We start from the raw sequence: 18,730 nt of genomic DNA on the forward strand, positions 1-18,730 counted from the left end.
AAGATATGATTAGAAGTCAGAATGAATTCGATTCATGTGAAACACTAACACTCTTCAATTGGTATTTACAGTTTGGAATAGCCATATTATATAAAAAGAGAAATTGATTCAAATCAGATCTTAACTCATTTTTACAGTTTTCATAAGTAGAAGAGTGAGTTCATTTGCATGCATTTTCTCAATATTAATTACATGAGCGTGTAGGATAACATCACGAATCCCATGTTTGATCACCACAGAATAAAAATCCCCACAAAAGCAAGCAGAAAATATAAGGCCCATGGACTTCAATATACCAAAACTTTTAGCTCAGCTTCGTTGTGGATAAAGAACTTGGGAAGTACTATAGATTCCAAGGTCCTAGCCCAAAAGCTAGGTACACCAAGAATATGGGCATCTCTTCCCATAGTTTGTCCATACTGGATAATGAGATGTTTTTGCAATTGAATGCATGATGCAAGTTTTGGGTGTGCAAATTTAATGTCACTACAAGAATATCACTTATTTACGATAAATAATTTTTAGCAAAATGAGTATTTTTAGATAAAATGAGTTTGTTTTAATTGTAAATATACAGTCATTTTCATTGTAAAAAATTAGTCACAAATACTATTTTTCTTGTAATGTGTGTACAATCTTTTTGAAAAAAAAAACTAAATTTTACTTTAAAATTTTGAATTTTTCCATGCATCCTACGTTTTTATCAAAGAGATTGAAATAGACCTACATGCCCTAAACTTAAACAAATCATTTTCCCTTTGCAAAAGTTGTCGTACCAATAGTACTTTCCACTGCAGATTAATCTAAGGTCTCATTTGGATAATGAGATGAAATGAGATAATCTGTAAATAGTAATGAAATAATTTGTGAATAATAGTGAAATTCTTTTAGTTGAGATGTTTTATAGAGTTTTGGAAAATGTAAGAAAAAACAGTTGAATTAAAATATTATAAAGTTAAAATGTTATTATAATCCTATTTTTAAATATATTTTTTTATATTTAAAAAAGTTGAATTATTTTTTATGTTGTGGTTGAAAGTTTGGAAAAATTATAATGATTAGGTAATGATTAGATGAAAATGTTGAATATTTGAAATTGAAAAATATTTGTATTTATAGTATTTGGATATTAGATCGAGTCAGACACTGCATGATAGAATTTAGAAAAAATAAAAACACAATTTATTAGTAGTATGCATATATGTAAACACCAAAGATATTTATGAAATTTTATAGACAATATCCATCTCTGTTTAAACTAATTCTTAGTGAAACTCGTGTTGAGAATTGATGTAAACTCAATCTTATGAACGGAATTATATATTATAATATTTGTTTTTTGTGAAGGTTGGAACATGAAAATTATCTACTACAATTCTTTGTCTTTTGATTTAATCAACGTACATACGTACGAGAATGGACATTAGTTTCTATATATATATATATATATATATAATTCGTTCAATAGTACTACATTAATCTATTGTGCACAACTGTTTTTCCCCGGCCCCTAATTAATAAAAGCTTAAAAAAATTAAATATAATTTGAAACATCGTATAACTACAGGGACATTAGATTGCATGCATGCAACAAAGATCAATCGAGTTCTCAACAAAGGGAAAAAAAAAAAAACAATTAGGGTTTATCTTGATAGTTATAATTAAGTTTAACTGGAGTACTGTGGACTATGATTGCATGTTTGGAGAACCGGAAAAAAGAAAAAGAAGAGATGGATCGAGTAAAAACTAAAGGCATTATCGAAGGAATATATATATATATATATACACACGTACAATACGTGTGTACGTTGAAGAACACAAAGATACGAGGACGATTTTCCCGGTCATGGGAAAAGCTGGCAAAAACAAAGATTCAAGAACCGACAACGTCTATTGAATAGTCTGTCCCCCGCCCCCCGATCTCCAGTTTATCGATCTAACCTTTCATGTAATTGTTCTTTCTGTGGAGATGTCTCAATATTGCCTGTCTTTTATACTCAAGGAGTTTTTGGACTCTTCTTCCCGGACCTGGCCTCTTTGAGAAACCAAATCATCTTGGTCGATCTGTAATTCTTCGAGAATCATGCAGTCATGATCTATCTGTACGTGGTAGATTTCAATATTGTTATGTATGGAAGAGGTTAATTTGTAACTACTGCAGGGTCAACTTTTATTTTTTTAGCTATTTTTCTTGTTACTACCAATTACTCTTTTTTATTTGGGGAAGGTGAGGGCTGAATATTATGGTCCCCCTCGATCTATTTTTTTTTATCAATGTTATATGTATGTACATGTACATGGAGGCCTTCTAACCTCGACTTAACTATTTTATATATGAGTACTTCTCCTATTTGTGAGTCGATATATAATAAACACTCTACTTATTGTATGACCCATTAATTACAATTGTATTAATAAACATTACAAAAAAGATATGATCATTTGTGACGGATTATACGCGACAAAACTGGTTATTTGCGATCAAAACATACTCATTTAATAGAAAATAACTAGGTACAAATGAACAATTTTCTTATAGTGAAAATCTAAATACAAAATACATACGTACGGCACTGATATTCAAGTTAATTAAGTACGCTGCATGTTGTGTTTAATCTGAGTCTTTTTTTTAAACTCATGTAAAGAGTCTTGAGTACATCGTGTGTAAGTAATTATTTGTTTATATACTGACTTACAAGTAGTAGAACTTTAGATAGAGGATATGATGTAAAAATGTATTAGTGGGTTTCCCTATATATTATGGTATAATATAATCAATAACATATTGCAAGTGTGTAACTCTGGACATGCAAAAGTTAGGTCAAAAGATTAATGCCCAGCAAATTATTTATTCTGGAGGCACATTGATTAGAAAAGGTACTGGAGAGCTAGCTGGCGAACTTATTGTCATGTCTTATGGTCAGCTAACCAGGGACACTAAAATATTCTGCCCACCCAACTCAAAAAATATTTGTACCCAAAAAGATGATTCTTGCTTTCCTTTTTCCATTGTACCACCCAATTACTTTTTTTACATTACTTCAAAAAAAGAGTGACTTTTTTTAGTAGAGAATTAAGTAATATTTACAATTTTAAGATTTGTAATCCGATGAAAAAAAGTGATAAATTTGATATTCACGTTAAAAAAATTATTTTTTAACGGTCGATATCACTTTTTTAAAAAAGTGCATAAAACTTATAAACCCTAGAACTATATATGGCATTCCGATCCTCTTCTACATGTTAATAAATCCAACTATTATTCTCATTTCAGTGTATTTTCAGGTAGTAATGTTACTCAACATTTCAAAAGTGACCAAAAAATGTATTGAATCTTTTTTTTTTCTTTCATTTTTTCATTATTTATTATTCATTTAAAATTCAAAAACTTAAAAAAAAATCGGTAACAATTGTAATATTTATCATTCTAAGTAGACTTTAATTAATTTTGTGTATTTCTACAAATTAATGACCCAAAAGCTAGGGTACTGAATGATCATCTGCATGAACGTACAACCGACCAAGCTTCAGGATCGACTTTTGGAACCTCAATGCATGCGCATCATGTGCAGCTGCTTTTTTATTTTTACCTCTTAACTGTAAAAGACAGAGACTTTTCAGGACGTGGCTGCTTTTGCCCTTTTTTCAGGTTTGCATGCACCAAAGTTGAAATGTTTCCATTTGCTATATTGTCCTGAGACCCCACATGATAAAGTGATGCAGGGGGCATCAGAAAGCCGTGTTCCATCATCTTTGACGTATAATGCATCATTATTTGCTCAAATTGTTGGAATTTTTATAGATTTCAGCTTGGACGCACGTGATCATATACAAGTATCATGTACGTATCTTAATTAGCATGTTGATCGATGCAATATTTATGCAGGATCTACATTCATTTTAGTTCTTTTATCCTTTTACTTCTAGTGTAATTATCGCATTCATTAATCAGAATAAAGAGAATGTTATCAGTGTCTATTATGAGCATCAAGATCTTCCGAAGTTTCTTGTTCGGATTTGAAGATCTCAATTAAGTGTTTGAAATATATAGACACACAAAGTGTGCCATACAACGTCTCTCTTATATATGTGTTTAGAATTCTAATTTCAAAGTTCCCAATTAGATTGTGAAATGAGAATCTACCCCAAACACATGATGATATATATATATATACTGTCTCCCAATTCTCATCATTTACTTCATCATGCATGGTACTTTTCATTGCCATTTGATCATGCTGGCTAGCTAGGGTCTACATTGCCAACTTTTTGACATTTCTTGATCAGCAATTCATCAATGGTGTGTATATATATATATATTTGCATGGCACCCTCTACTACCAACAGTACTGATTGAGATCAAAGCATATGCATGCACGGATGTAAATCATTTCTTGATCTACTTGAAAAGTGTAATTAATTGGATGTGACATGAGGAGCATGCTAAGATATGGAAATTGGAAAGGAAGAAAAAGAAAGAGATCAGAAAAGAGGAATGATAGCAACTGTCGACAAGCTTTAGCCTTTAGCCAACTTTAGCAAAAAGGGTCATGAAATGATTGTAGTGGCATGCATGAGATCTACTTGGTTTCATTATCGATCACAAGGATCCACATACTGAAAAGGAGTTTTAGGTTATAAACGATGATATTAGGCTTTTGAAAGCCTTAAAAGGTAATATAAATTTTGCACTTTACAAAAGATCACATGCATATATAGATTATGAATAAATGCTTTTGGAGTAATGATTAGGTAATTTCGATGCATAAACATGTGGCCGCCGGTATTTCAGAATATAAATTCATAATATTATAAGAGAAACGATTCCCAGCGGTTGGGCTAAAAATCCCACAAAAGCAGCCCTACATTCAGCTAAATCCACGTAAGAAAATTCACTGTAAAAAAAAAAAAATACACTCACCACAGAGAATCACGGTCGTATATAGCCTTTTTGTCTTCTCATTTGCACCGCCCACCCCTCTCTTCCTCACTGCACCCCTTTGCACTGTCCTCAATCCGCTGGTTCTCCTCCTATTACTACTTCGACATCACCGAGATCAACGGAGTCAACATCAACGAGCTCTACAATGCCGTCCAGCTTTACCTCAGCTCTGGAAATGGATTAAATTGAGTAAATTAACTTTTTTGGTCCATTTTCATGGCTTCCCAGCCACAGATTCTATCAACTTTAATTCGATTTTTGTTTTCAATGCAAATTGAAGTTCTGGGTTTGAGTTCGAATCAGTCTTGAGAACTCTACCCAGTAGAACCAAAATAAAATCTAGAAAAATGAAAACGAAACCGAATAGTCTCACCCAAGAAAAATAAAACTAAGCCTGAAAGAAAAGTCTAGAATGAAGAAGAAGGAAAAACGGTGAAAGCCAAAAAAAATATAATATAAAACTGGAGCCAAATCATCAAAGCAAGGAAAAAAAAAAAAACATCTAAAGAGTTACCCAGCGTCCACCCAACAAGAAACTAACACTGAAAGGAAAGTCTCCGGCTAAAAAACTGAAAACCGAAAGAAAAGGCTAATGAAAGAAAATGAAAATTGGAAAAAAAATGAAGCCACCGCACCAATACACGAAAAGAAATAAAACTAAGGAAAACTAAAACTAATAAAACCAAAAAGAAAGTGAATAGAATGAAAATAAAACTCTACCCCAGCAGAATGAAAAAAAAAAAAAAAAAAAACTACCCAATGAAAAAGAAAAAAAGAAGAGAAGACGAAAAATGAGTTTGTCCTTTTTTGGTGTAGTGCTGCTTCAGAATAATTGTGGTGAAAGACCTAAATGTTAGCATATGATTGGCAGGCTATTATTTGGCTAATAGCAGCCGGACCGATCCTAAAGATTTCCCATATTATAATTATCTTAATATCATGTAATGTGATCGATTCAAATTGTTTACTCTGAGAATATCTAATAATTTTCCGTATGGCGGCCTACGTGCCAGAAATGGCTTGTGGGGTATAGGTCCAAAGGCCAGGAATACCTTTGATCAGAACAACCTTTTGTGAGTAGTCGAGATTAAGCTGATTCCAGCCCAGGTGATGGGTTTATACATAGTGAGGGGTCATACACTCATGAGTCACCACTCATTAATGATTCCTTTGGTTGCTCTATAGAGGTAAACCTTATTCAAATTTTTCTGAGTTTTTGAACTGATCGAACATGGACCTACCTAAACTTTTTGCCATCCCTTAATATGTTTCTAGCTATTTTCTTCTGCCATAACCCCACAAAAAGGAGACTCTCTCTCTCTCTCTCTCTCTCTCTCTCTCAAACACACACAAAATCAATACAGATTTTTATGCGGGAAAGGACAAGTACCTTGCTCTGTAGACTTTTATGAAAAATAATGGAGTTGCATGCAATTTGCAGACTAGCTTTTGCCATCCAAAAGAAGGCATATATGCATAATGCATGACCTTTTATTGATCTGCATGGAGTATACATATTCGGGAATATGAATGCTAGAGCTGCTAAAGTATTTACAGCATTACTATAAATTTACAAAATGGTCATGCATCATGTGTTACCAATTAAAAAATCAAAATTAAAAAATTAAATTAAATTAACAATTATATTTACAGTACTGGTAACGAGTGCACGACGTCGGTAAGATTTTTTTACTAAAATTTGTAAAAGTATCGAGTACTGCCAATAGATTACAGACAGCAATTATATATATATATAAATATATATATATATATATATATATATATATATATATATATAAATATATATATCTTGATGATCATACTTAAATGCAATAAAATATAGTCTTATAATAAAAATATTATTGTAAAGGTCAAACGTCGTCGTTTACTACTTTGTTCCTTTGTTTGGCTTCTGATTATTATTCATAATTAAGAGAGAGCTTAAACATAGTAAATGGACCACCTCATAGTCTTAAAGTTTGCCAAACTCTGAGAATATTCACCTTCCATGTCCTTATAGGTGAACTATTGAAGCTAACTGGAAATTACAAGGCCATAATCGTTGCTACAAGAAAAATTTTTATTCATTGCAACGTCGTAAATAAACTTATTTTCGTAATAAATTATCATTTCCGTCACAAATATTCATAACTAAGTATTACGAATAAGCATTTTTCTTACGAATATAGTTGAGCAATATGCCCTAAACCAACATATCAATATAAGAATGACAACATAAATTGAAACAAAATAGTTGCACAATTGATGGGGCAAGAAAAATGTCTGTGTAATTGGCCTATCGAGTTACGGTTTTGGAGTATTATTAATTAGTTTGCGAGAGTTTTTACTAAGACTTTGTGTAAGGTTTTAAATAGATCAGAGGCTCAAATCACATTTGAATCTATACTTTAAAATAACTAGTCAATGATATAATTATAGCCCCATTAATATAGCTATTATAAAAAAATAAAAATTTCTCACTTTCAAATAATATTATGAAATACTATATTGACACAAAAAAATTTATCGAAATTTTTTCAATTATTTTGCTCGATCATGCGTGTGTGTATATGTATGTATGTATGTATGTGTGGTTGAATATGCACGTAATATATAGAGTAATCAACTTTGTGAAAACTCCACATAATTGCCAACAAATCTAGCTGGCTGATTATGTCTCTCATTTTCACCATCAAAGGACAAAAGTACCCTTAATTTAGCTAGCTGCTAGCTGAACAATTAACTAACTTATAAAATTAAGGCATTAGGTTATACAATGAAAGTCATTGTCTGTCTATCTGTCAGTACTTGATCATTATAACGTGGTTGTGGGTGGCCTGTCCATTCCCTTCATATACTCGCATATTGTTTAAAAAAAAAAAAAAAAAAAAAACTCATTTTCATGCTAGCTTGCCCTTTCAACACGTGTCAATTTGTGAATATATATAGTGTGTGCATGAGATTATAAGATTCTCCAACATGCATGTCGATTATAAGATTCTGCATGAATGATTTGTTTTTGAAAAATTCTCTTTGTAATTAGAATAATATTAGATACAGTTATACAGTATGCAAATACTGTATAGTATATTTGAAAAAGATCAATAAGATTTATTACTAAAAAAATAATTTTTTTATATAGATTTATTATTTATCTAGTTTTTTCAACGGGAGTGTGCAGCGCTTACACATAACTTTATGAATATATCTAATAGTCTTCACTTATAATTTATGTTCACATAACAACACGTACTGATGTATGATCACTTATATATATCGATACGCTAAAATTACGAAATTTGAAATTTAAAAATTGAATTAAAAGCTTAAAAAATGGGTCTATTTTGTTTTTAGTGGTATGAAATGAATCCTGCAATATTTATTATTGTTAATTTTTCTTTTAATATTATTTTACGTGTTCATCTTTTTATCAGTTTGTGAACTTAAATACGAATTAATAATAGAGAATCTTAATCCAATGACATGCATTCATCACTTACTAAGAAATAAAATTACTAAAAAAATGATCAAACACCCACTGCATGCGCGTGGTTGCATCCTCTCCATTTCAAAGAGATTCTATAAATCTATATATATATATATATATAATATTATTTCCCCTATTTATGGAAGGATATGGGAATGAGAGGAGGGGAGGAAAAGGAAAGCTCAAAGGGAACGTCGGCAGACAATGCAGGCCATGTGGGGTTTAAAATACTCAGATTCCATACTTGAAAAGTTCAACCTTTTAACCTTTGGCCTTTCGAAAATACTTCTTCTATGGATATGAGTGAATGCATTAATTGCCTATCAAAAGACATGAGTCCTTTGATTCCATTTCTGTAGATGGGTTCCTTTAATTTTATCGTTATGTATTATTATTAATGATTATTTGGAGTATTTTTCACTCCAAATATTGCTTCTCTTAAAAGATATTGATGTAACTTAAAATACAACTCGTCAACTGGTATGCCTGCTTTGTAGATCAGTCAGATCAAAGGAAATGAGATTATTGATTCTTGTGGGGGGGGGGGGGGGGGGGGGGGGGGGGGGAGGGGGGGGGGGGTGGAATAAAAGATGATTGGGTTTCTTAAGAATTAGGAAACCTACGATAATAAAAGTTGAAAAAGAACGTACAAGATGAATCAGTTAAAATACGACGCATCGATACATCAACTGGTATGATTGGTGATGATAAAATGTAAAGGAGCAAAACCCATAAACCAACTTAGAAGGCATTGGCTGCAATTAAGTTTATTTATTTCCATAAACAAAAAGTGTGTGTAGTTGGCAAGCATGTGATATGTGCAGCTTTTGCCTTCAACCTCATACTTCCAAAGCCACAAGTAATTAAGCCATAATCATTAATCATACCAAAGCCCTTCCAGTTTGGAGTCAACCCCTACCATACCATGTAAAACAAGAACAACTTTTTGCATGTTGACATAAAAATCCACTTTTGCCCCCCCAAACCCTCAAACTATCGTTTTAAGCATTACACTTCCAACTATACGCTTTTGATTCTCTCACAAAGAGTCTGCTTTTTACCATGAATTTTCCCTTTGGAAAAAGGCCGTATCTCTTGCAGTGGGCCTATTGAATTATGATAAAAGAAACATATGTAATGTGTGGTTTTGATCATTTGAGATAAGCTTTACAATCCTTGATAATTGAAGGGTACAAAGTGAGAATTATAATTTTCATTTGAGAAAGAAAATTATTATTATTAAAACTATATTCTTATAGGACGTAATCTCATTAAAACTATATTCTTACGCAAGCAATTAATGTCAAGACATGCAATAATTGATCGAAAAGACCACGCTCTCTGTCTCTGTACTCATGGAGCTGGTCATGGAGGTATCATCTCTATCCCCACCTCTGGACTTCGCCTAACCCAGACAAAGTATACTACTGTTGACTACCGAATAATTTTCTTGCGGATATAAAAGCGCACCATGGAGGTTAAAGATGACAAAGAGAAGACGGGGGTTGATTCATGATCGTCAAAAAGGTTTTACAGCATAGTGCGGGAACATTGAGTTGCGCAAGGCACCATACCTTTCGCTTACTTGCACTTTGGCCTTTTCCCAAAGCCCCATAGCCAACCAATTTTACCCATCACCGAGCCAGCTGACAGTGGCTGACACGCTCTCTCTCTCTTTCTCTCTCTCCTTGATTTCCTTGAAATAACGATGCGGTGGAAGATACAGCCATGGTCCCAGTTAGTTCTTATGTAGCTGTACACACGTACAATTCCCGCTGTTTCGCATCTTCCAAGGTCGTATAGCTCGAAATCTTGGCCATTTGTTATCCGGGGTATGCTCTGCTTGCTTTACTTCGCTGTAAACAAGGAATGCAGGGATCAGAGTGATTGTTGCCATTTACTGCTATTCTTTAGAATGGCACTCAGCTCGTACTCGTTCAAGTTTTTTCGTTTAGTTATGGGAATTGATTCTTTGATAAAGTTCTGATTTTCTTTCCTTTTAAGCAATTCAATCAGGGGTACTTTCTTGGAATGGCGTGCTTTGAATTTCTATTTCTTCCCGAGTATTGCTGTTCTTTTAATATTGAATTGGTTTGGGGGATGGTCTTGCAGATTTGGCAGAATTCAATAATGAATGCCAGAGTCAGAACAAAGCTTCAGTCCATGCAATCTCCTCTCAAGTATGAAAAAGTAATCAGCTAAACATCTTTAATTGTTCATAGTATGAACTGTCCAATTCGTACCGTTGGTATTTAATTCTATATTATATTATGTATATATTTGTTTTTCGAAAAACGGTTTCTACAGGAGAAGTTCCAACCTCTAAACTATGAACTCTGTAATTATTCGCACATGGGGAAACTGTTATCACCTGAAAATAGGGCTTCAGTTTCAGTAAGGACGCTCCTAGCTCCCAGAAATTTCGCAAAAATAGAAATTTTTTATGAGAATCCGAGAAGCGTGTTTCTTGGAAGTAATTCAAGTTTGTCTTTTTAAAGTTATATGAATTGGGTTTTGAATCCTGTTCCCTCAAAACACTTTCCCGAGAAAATAGACCATTCCCTTTGTTTTGGAGTTTCCTATTTATCCACCACGAGCGGTAAAAGTTGGCTTCTTGATCAGTGTCCTAGATTTCGATATATATATCCCTTTGCTTTCTTTTCCTTCCGTTTTTTGTTTCGAAAAAGTTTGTTTATTTCAATTCTATCTGCATCTTGTTCTCTTTTCTTGTGGAAGCTGATTGATGTCTCTCTCTGTATTTTTTTCTTTTTAGCTGGATATGCAGGGGAGCAAGGTAAACGATGCTGCAAAAGCAACCGCGAGTCAACGACCCTCCAGCAAAGAGAGAAAAGTTGCCTTGCAGCAAGACGTATGGCTACAATTTTCTCACAGGCAGCCCCACTTTTATGTGGATATCATTTCTTTTTCTCTATTGCGAAAAATTCAGTTTGAAGTTGACTTTCAGGTCGATAAACTCAAGAAAAAGCTCAGACACGAAGAGAACATTCACAGAGCTTTGGATAGGGCTTTCAGCAGACCTTTGGGAGCTCTACCTCGTCTTCCCCCTTATCTCCCTGCTTATGTCAGTAAATTCTGTACCTCTGTGGATTCTCTGTCATTTTTGACAGACTTACTTACAATGTTCATAACATAGAGTTCAATTCAAGTCAACCAGTTCACTAATAGTTAGAATCTATGCTTGTAGTGGCAACACTATAGTTCAAGAAAGTAGTCCAAGTGGAAGTTATTTTCCTTAATGTTGGATTTTGATTTCATAGACATTGGAGCTTCTTGCTGAGGTGGCTGTTCTGGAAGAGGAAGTGGTTCGGCTCGAACAGCAAGTTGTGCATTTTAGACAGGATCTGTACCAGGAAGCTGTCTATATATCATCCTCCAAAAGGGGCGCAGAAAATTCAGCCGATTCATATGCCCCATACCCGGTTAAGAATCACAAACCAGAGCGACGCAAATTTTCAACCCTAAATGGGTGTGATTCATCAGTGTCCACAAGGAGGCATAAACCTTCTCTTTCTGGTAAAACTTTGCAGCTCAATTGGGAATGTGTATCGTGTATGGAAATAGGCTTTGAAACGTTGTTTTCATCTTTGATTCACAGATGATGTTCGGGGACAAGAGGATCAATCATGTACAAAGTCAGTAAAGAATGTAAAGGGATCCTCTATCCATAAACCCCAATCAGTAAAAACTCCAGTTAAGAGACCTCTCATATGCCATAGATCAGCAGAGAAGCGTTTAGATCATCAGAATTTACAGGTATGTAATAATATCAATTATTTATTTTGCATTATGTACAGTTGTTCCTATTCTAAAATGATTATGAGTTTTCAAAATTTCCAGGTAGAATGCAGATTGAAAGACCAACACAGTCTAGAAGCAAGAACCCCTGATGAAGGGCCAGGAGATGATGGCCCAAACAGAATTTCTGAAAATATAGTGGAATGCTTATCTAGCATTCTACTAAGAATGAGTTTGAAGAAGAATCAAAGTACTGCAGAAAATTTACCCTCCATATTGACCTCTTCAACTCGAGAAAGCAGTGAAGAAACAAATTATTGGGATCCTTATGGTGTTTGTTCAGTATATGGAAAGAGAGATATTGGTCCATATAAGAAATTGTGTCGCATTGAAGCTGGCTCAATCAATCCAAACCGAACAGCAAATTCTGTGTTTCTACTTCGTAGATTAAAGTAAGTTTGTTTAGGATAGTTTCTTGCTTTATCCATGATGGTAATTATAAATACGCTAGAAAGTCACAGCAAATTGTTTTTCTGAATTCTCAGACTCTTCCTGGAGAAACTTGCCTCTGTCAACTTAGAAAGCCTCATCCATCAGGAGAAGCTAGCATTCTGGATAAACATTTACAATTCCTGCATGATGAATGTATGTACATAAGTTTCAATATCTTTGCCTTTCATTTGGGAATAATATATATATACATATATATGTATGTATGTATATATATCAAGGTCCAAATGGACGTTAGTTACCTGATTTTGCTTAAATTAGTGATAGATTGTGTTTTGTACTCTCATTTCCTGTTCCCTTGCCAAGTGCAAAGAAAGAGCCATTCACTATCTCGTATTCTACAGGCATTCCTAGAACACGGAATACCAGAGAGCCCTGAGATGGTTGTTGCTTTGATGCAGAAGGTATGTAATATCCAGGAACTCCTCTTCTTGCTAGGATAAGGATATATTGTAATTTCATTTGCAATACTTTTATCAAATGTTTGAAGACCTCTATTTAAAATATGACTTAGCTGCAAACCAACTCGTAGCTTTTAACATGAAATGGATATAGGCAGTCATTTATGCACTTCCATTACTTGTTACTCAGGCAACAATAAATGTTGGGGGACACTTGCTAAATGCAATAACTATAGAACATTTCATCTTGAGATTGCCTTACCGCTCAAAATATGTAAGTAGTGTCCATCTCATGTCTACCACAAGAATGTTTCACCTTTAAGATAAAATCCTTTTTTCAAATCTCTTACTTTTAGTTGCACCAGACATTTGTAAAGGGTGCGAAAAATGATGAGAAGACTAGGAGAAGCATATTTGGATTGGAGTTTTCTGAACCCTTGGTGACATTTGCCCTATGCTGTGGAAGCTGGTCCTCCCCTGCTGTAAGTTAACCCAGACTAGTAAGCTTTGATTCAATTATCAGCCATTGTCCCACATCCATGATGAGCAAATCAAGTGAAGCTCTTCAGTGTAGTCCCACGTTCAACGAAACATTATAATTAAAAAGATATTCCCAAACACTAGATTATATTCAGTGGCACAGTTTTTCTTGACAGCTTAATGTGCTGCACATATTTCTTAATATATGATTGCTCCTGGGATTTATCTTGATACTTTCTGTGAGAATTATAGTTTGTTCCTGTAACTCATTCAGGTCTAAATCAAGACTCTTTTAAGTGCCCACAGTTGCTAGTGTCTTAGGGATTCCATGCAGTTACGCCATTGTTGATTTATTAACTCTTCCTTATGAAAGGTGAGGGTGTACACAGCTTCTCAGGTTGAGAAAGAACTGGAAGTGGCTAAAAGGGAGTACTTACAGGCTGCAGTTGGAATTTCAACTACCAAGTTTGCTATCCCAAAGCTTTTGGATTGGTATTTGCTCGACTTTGCCAAGGACTTGGAATCGTTGCTTGATTGGATCTGTCTTCAGTTACCAAGTGAACTTGCCAAAGAAGCAATTGGGTGTGTTGAGAGAGGCAAAAAGGAACCTCTTTCACAGTTTGTCCAAATTATTCCATACGAGTTTAGTTTTAGGTACCTTTTATACTCTCAATAAACTTTGCAATTTTCTTGTATACACAGCTATAGAATGCATAAGGAAGGTAGTTGTATATGATACCTTGTAAGTATTCGTGAGATGAATGGTCTCTTCACCTTGAGATTCAGCATGTATTATGCTCTGGAAAGAGTTTCAACTTCCAAATAAAAAGGAAACTGATTGAATCTTGTCCTTTTGCACTTCATGTTTGTGTGAAAGTCTTGTTATATGGAACAAGTTCCCATAAATGAACACCACAACAAACAACTCTGTCGAACTTGGCCATTTCTTACCAAAAAGTTAAAAACAACTCTACTTACATGGATTCTTCAACTATAAAAAATTCATTTGCCAGCCCGCGTACTAATACACCACTGATGTGTGAGCTTTTTTAACTATAGCAATGAGTTTAACTGTGTAAATAGTATGTTTACGCACCGCTTATAAGTAGAAGAATTTCTTCTTAAACATGAATTCTTCTACACATTAACTCAATTGCAAAAAGGGGGCTTGTGAACAAGGAGACAATGTTGCATCTCCACATAGTTTAGAAAAGGGACCAAAAAAATTAAAAAAAAAAAAATCAAGAATTGTAATTCAGAAGTTATGCTGCTTCAAGTTTAGGTGAGACTACCATTGAGCTCCCTTAGTATTGATTCTGATTAGTTTCTAAGCAATTGAGGGATGTCCAACTATATCCACAATTCAAACAAAAGCTAGTAATGAAAGTTCCATTAAAGAGCGTAAGCTCAAAACAATGACAGACCATTACTCCATCTTGCATGTTGATGGAAGATATCAAAAGGACAAAGCTTCTATGTGAAGTTATCCACTCCAGAATCAAAGAATGTCATTGATGTCGAAATGCGAAATGCCCAAGTCATGGTTCATATTCTGACTTCTGGCCTGTGGTCCTTGTATCATGAGCTATTTTATCTCCAGGAAAAAGCCCATTAGAATCAATTCTCGATACAGTTTCGTGTCGTCTTTTCGTCTACATATAGTTTTTCAATCATTTAATACCACATAAAAAAAATTATGAAAGAATGATGAATGCAATTCTCATGTTCATACAGAAATCTCAGGTTGGTTATCTTAAATAATTATTACAACATCGCTAAACTTAAACTCAACCTACTAAAATGTGCCCAAAGAGTACAATCCAAGACGAAGGTCCCTTATTGACAGAATAAAAATAGACAAGAATGGAAGGGAAAGCTTTTGGTAGCTTGGAATCTAAGCTTGTCTTTGTACCATGGTGAAATGGGCTATCTACAAGGTACAATTAATGAGAGCTAAACTCGATGTTTCACATTCTTCACTGCTTAAATGCAGCTTTATACCTACTTTTGAACCACTAGCAGTAATGAAGGTTTTTATTGACGAGCTCTAATAACTGCCACACATTAAATGGCTATGGGTAGTAGTGTTGGCGCATAGCTCTTTCAGATACAACAGAGTATCAGCCTGACTTTTAGGGTTTCGGTGACGGCGGTGGCGACCCTTTATTTTTGTGTGCATGTTATATAATAGGAAAACACAAAGGCCACCGCTGGTGGCTCCGCTGGCTTAAAATTTTTTTTTTTAATTTTTTTTTTTAATGATTAAGAAATTTTTTTTAATATTATTATAATTTTTTGATATTTTTTTAAAATGTTTAAAACTATTAAACAATGATTTGAAAAAAAAATAAAAAAACAAAATTTTTTTTTCTTTTTACCAAACGGTTGCACCGTCCTATATCATATCAATTTATAATAATTTTGTGAAGACCAAACATTTCTTTATTCTTCTTAATTAAATGTATAAATGGTAAGTAAATACTTCGAAAAGAGTGAGTTTATGTCAAGATCATATGTTATACAATTTTTTTTTTTAAGATCATATGTAATACAATTATTAAAACCTTTAATAAACTCAACATCAAAGTAATAAAATTATTTATATTATTAGGACATGTTTGGACACTACGAGAATTCTCAAGACTTCTCGTAATCTCATTTTCAAACTTCATTCAAATACAAAATACTTTTCAATTTTGAATTTTTAACTTTCTTATTTAATTATTATATAATCACTATTCAAACATAAATAAATACAACTTTTTTATATATTTATATTCAAATAATATTAAAAAATAATATTCAAATAATTGTTTAACTTTATAATATTTATATTCAACTTTTTTTCCTCATTTTTCAAAATCCAATCAAACATCTTCACTCAAACTATTTTACTATTATTTACAAAATTCTAAAATATTCCGAATATTCAAACATGCTATTTAACAATTGGACCGATGGATTTTGCTGTTAACCTCCTTTCTGCCTTTTGCACTCGAGGGTCAATCTGGTGTAAGAAAAAGTTTACATACATCCATTAGACCTTGTGGTTGATGATACGATTCTCACCATGCCACAGCAATTTGTCAATGACGATAAGTGCTTAAGTTATACGCAAAGAAAACCACACCAACCTGGGGGTCGTTTTGTTGTTTCTAGATAGGATAAAAACGCATCGTGACCATCACTCAAGACTTGATCATCCCAATCCGGCAAACTGTTTGGGGTTTTAAATTGGAATCCTGTAATTACTATATTTGCTTTCAGATCAAATAATTTTATACACTATACTACTATCTTATTATGTAAGATGTTACATATTTATAATTAATAGATGATCCTTAATTTTTTTATCATTCAATAATGATAAATATGCAATATCTTATATAATCAGATGAAAGTAGGATGAGAGTGTGGTGTATAACATTACTCTTTCAGATCAAGAATAGCATTACAGGCAACCAAATAGATCAAAATATATTATTTAAGTATGAAAATCTTCAAATATATACTACATTATCATCTCACATAAATCTCACTATAATGAGGTGTCATCACCCAACAACTTTTGAATTTCCTTTTTATTGGATAAAAAGATGATCCAAGAATGATAAAAAGTATCCCATTTATAAAATAGAATCAAAATATGATAGGAGTATGATATGTAACGTTATTTTATAAGTATAAATTCATAAATCTTTCTTTAGATGATCTTAAAAGAACCCACAAGGGGTTTGCTAGTTCCATGCTTCATTTTCACAAATCAATACATAATTTCAAAATCTTTATATTTTAGGCATCTATTCATATTTTAGATTACATATTATTTTCAAATTTGAGTCTTACAATTTTTTTTTTAAGTTTTTGTTTATCATTTTTAAAACCATCTAAAGGGATATTTCCCCTTGGGCCGGAGGCCCAGTGTGTAAGCTCAAATACGAAGGGGACCCAAGTCAATCAGGTAGCTCATCGGCCCATCAAAGGACACCGACCTTGGAGCAGAAGCCAGCCGACGACCTCAAACACGCAAGAAACCTACCATAATGTAAAGGAAGAAGGAACACGCCACCTTAGCATCTCTCTATAAAGCACAACCCCATATAGCCCTGAGTAAACAAGTGGGCGCAAATCACAGGGGGTCCATGATCTTCTAACAAATGGGGAAGAAAGAGTCTAACGGCGTGCATCCATAAGATGAACAGGGCAGAGAGCCACGTCGTATTAATTGTGCTATCCAAAATCCACGCTGCATTAAAAGAACTTGATTGAAGTAACTGTTGAGGGAACAAATTCTCCTAACATAGGGCATGAGCGTTTAACATAAAAATTGTGTATAAAAGGCAATCTCCATGTACTAGAAACTCTCTATAAACTCTTTATTCACTTGCACTAAACTTCAAGACGATACTAACTTTAGTATCAGAGACCCACTGACCACTACCACGGCTACCGTTTCACAGTGTTTTCTTTGTATTCACAGGCCCAAGACCAAAAACCTGAGTTGCTGAGAGTCCAGCTCAAAGACATGCAAAACACGACGTTAACACTATTATTATTTAAACATTTTTTAATGTGACATTAAATGATTGGTACATGAGTAAAATATTAGAAATAATTTTCGATTATTTAACACTATATTATGAGATTATAAGAAAATGATATATGAAAGGATAAGTTAGCATTACTCTATTTATGGACTCTTGTAAAGGAAATAAAAACCCAACAATATAGATAGAATATTAAGATTGATTGTCAAGATAAATAAAAGAAATATAGATAATTTAGAGTACAAATTAAAAAGTATTAATAGTTTGATGAGAACAGGGCTGGGCAACAGGGAACCGGACCGGGTATCCGGGTATACCCGGCCCGGAACCCGAATTCCAAATCCGGGCCGGGACTCCGGCCCGGATACACCCGGGTTATGACCCGGGCTGGAACCCGGATTGATCCGGGTTTTTACAACCCGGAAATCCGGGTTCCGACCTATACCCGGGTTTTTTTTTTTTTTTTTTACACAGCCTGATTATTAAATTTTTTTTAGCAAAAATATATTGTGGCACTCTTTTTTCTTTTTCAGATCTTGCACATAACATTCCTTCAAAATATTGTGGCACATACGTTTCTTTTTTTTTTTCAGATCTTGCACATAAT

General features: G+C 33.7%; 1 protein-coding gene across 6 annotated transcripts; it reads left to right on the top strand.

Moving 5' to 3' along the window:
* The first annotated feature begins 9,741 nt into the window (after positions 1–9,741).
* Positions 9,742–14,422, top strand: LOC122297693. 6 transcript variants are annotated; one of them, XM_043107832.1, is made up of 12 exons: positions 9,743–10,261; positions 10,542–10,619; positions 11,203–11,298; positions 11,395–11,511; positions 11,708–11,963; positions 12,046–12,203; positions 12,288–12,637; positions 12,731–12,830; positions 13,040–13,099; positions 13,287–13,370; positions 13,462–13,578; positions 13,950–14,422. In XM_043107832.1, exons 2-12 carry the CDS (start codon positions 10,560–10,562, stop codon positions 14,250–14,252), a joined length of 1,701 nt encoding a protein of 566 aa, XP_042963766.1. In that variant the 5' UTR covers positions 9,743–10,261; positions 10,542–10,559; the 3' UTR covers positions 14,253–14,422. The 6 variants fall into 6 exon arrangements, with proteins under 6 accessions (XP_042963770.1, XP_042963766.1, XP_042963771.1 ...); XM_043107837.1 differs by having other exon boundaries at positions 13,851–14,094; XM_043107834.1 differs by having other exon boundaries at positions 9,744–10,261; positions 10,542–10,609.
* Positions 14,423–18,730: the final 4,308 nt, after the last annotated feature.

Source organism: Carya illinoinensis, chromosome 15 (genome assembly GCF_018687715.1).
Source record: "Carya illinoinensis cultivar Pawnee chromosome 15, C.illinoinensisPawnee_v1, whole genome shotgun sequence".
In the NCBI taxonomy this organism is placed as follows: Eukaryota; Viridiplantae; Streptophyta; class Magnoliopsida; order Fagales; family Juglandaceae; genus Carya; species Carya illinoinensis.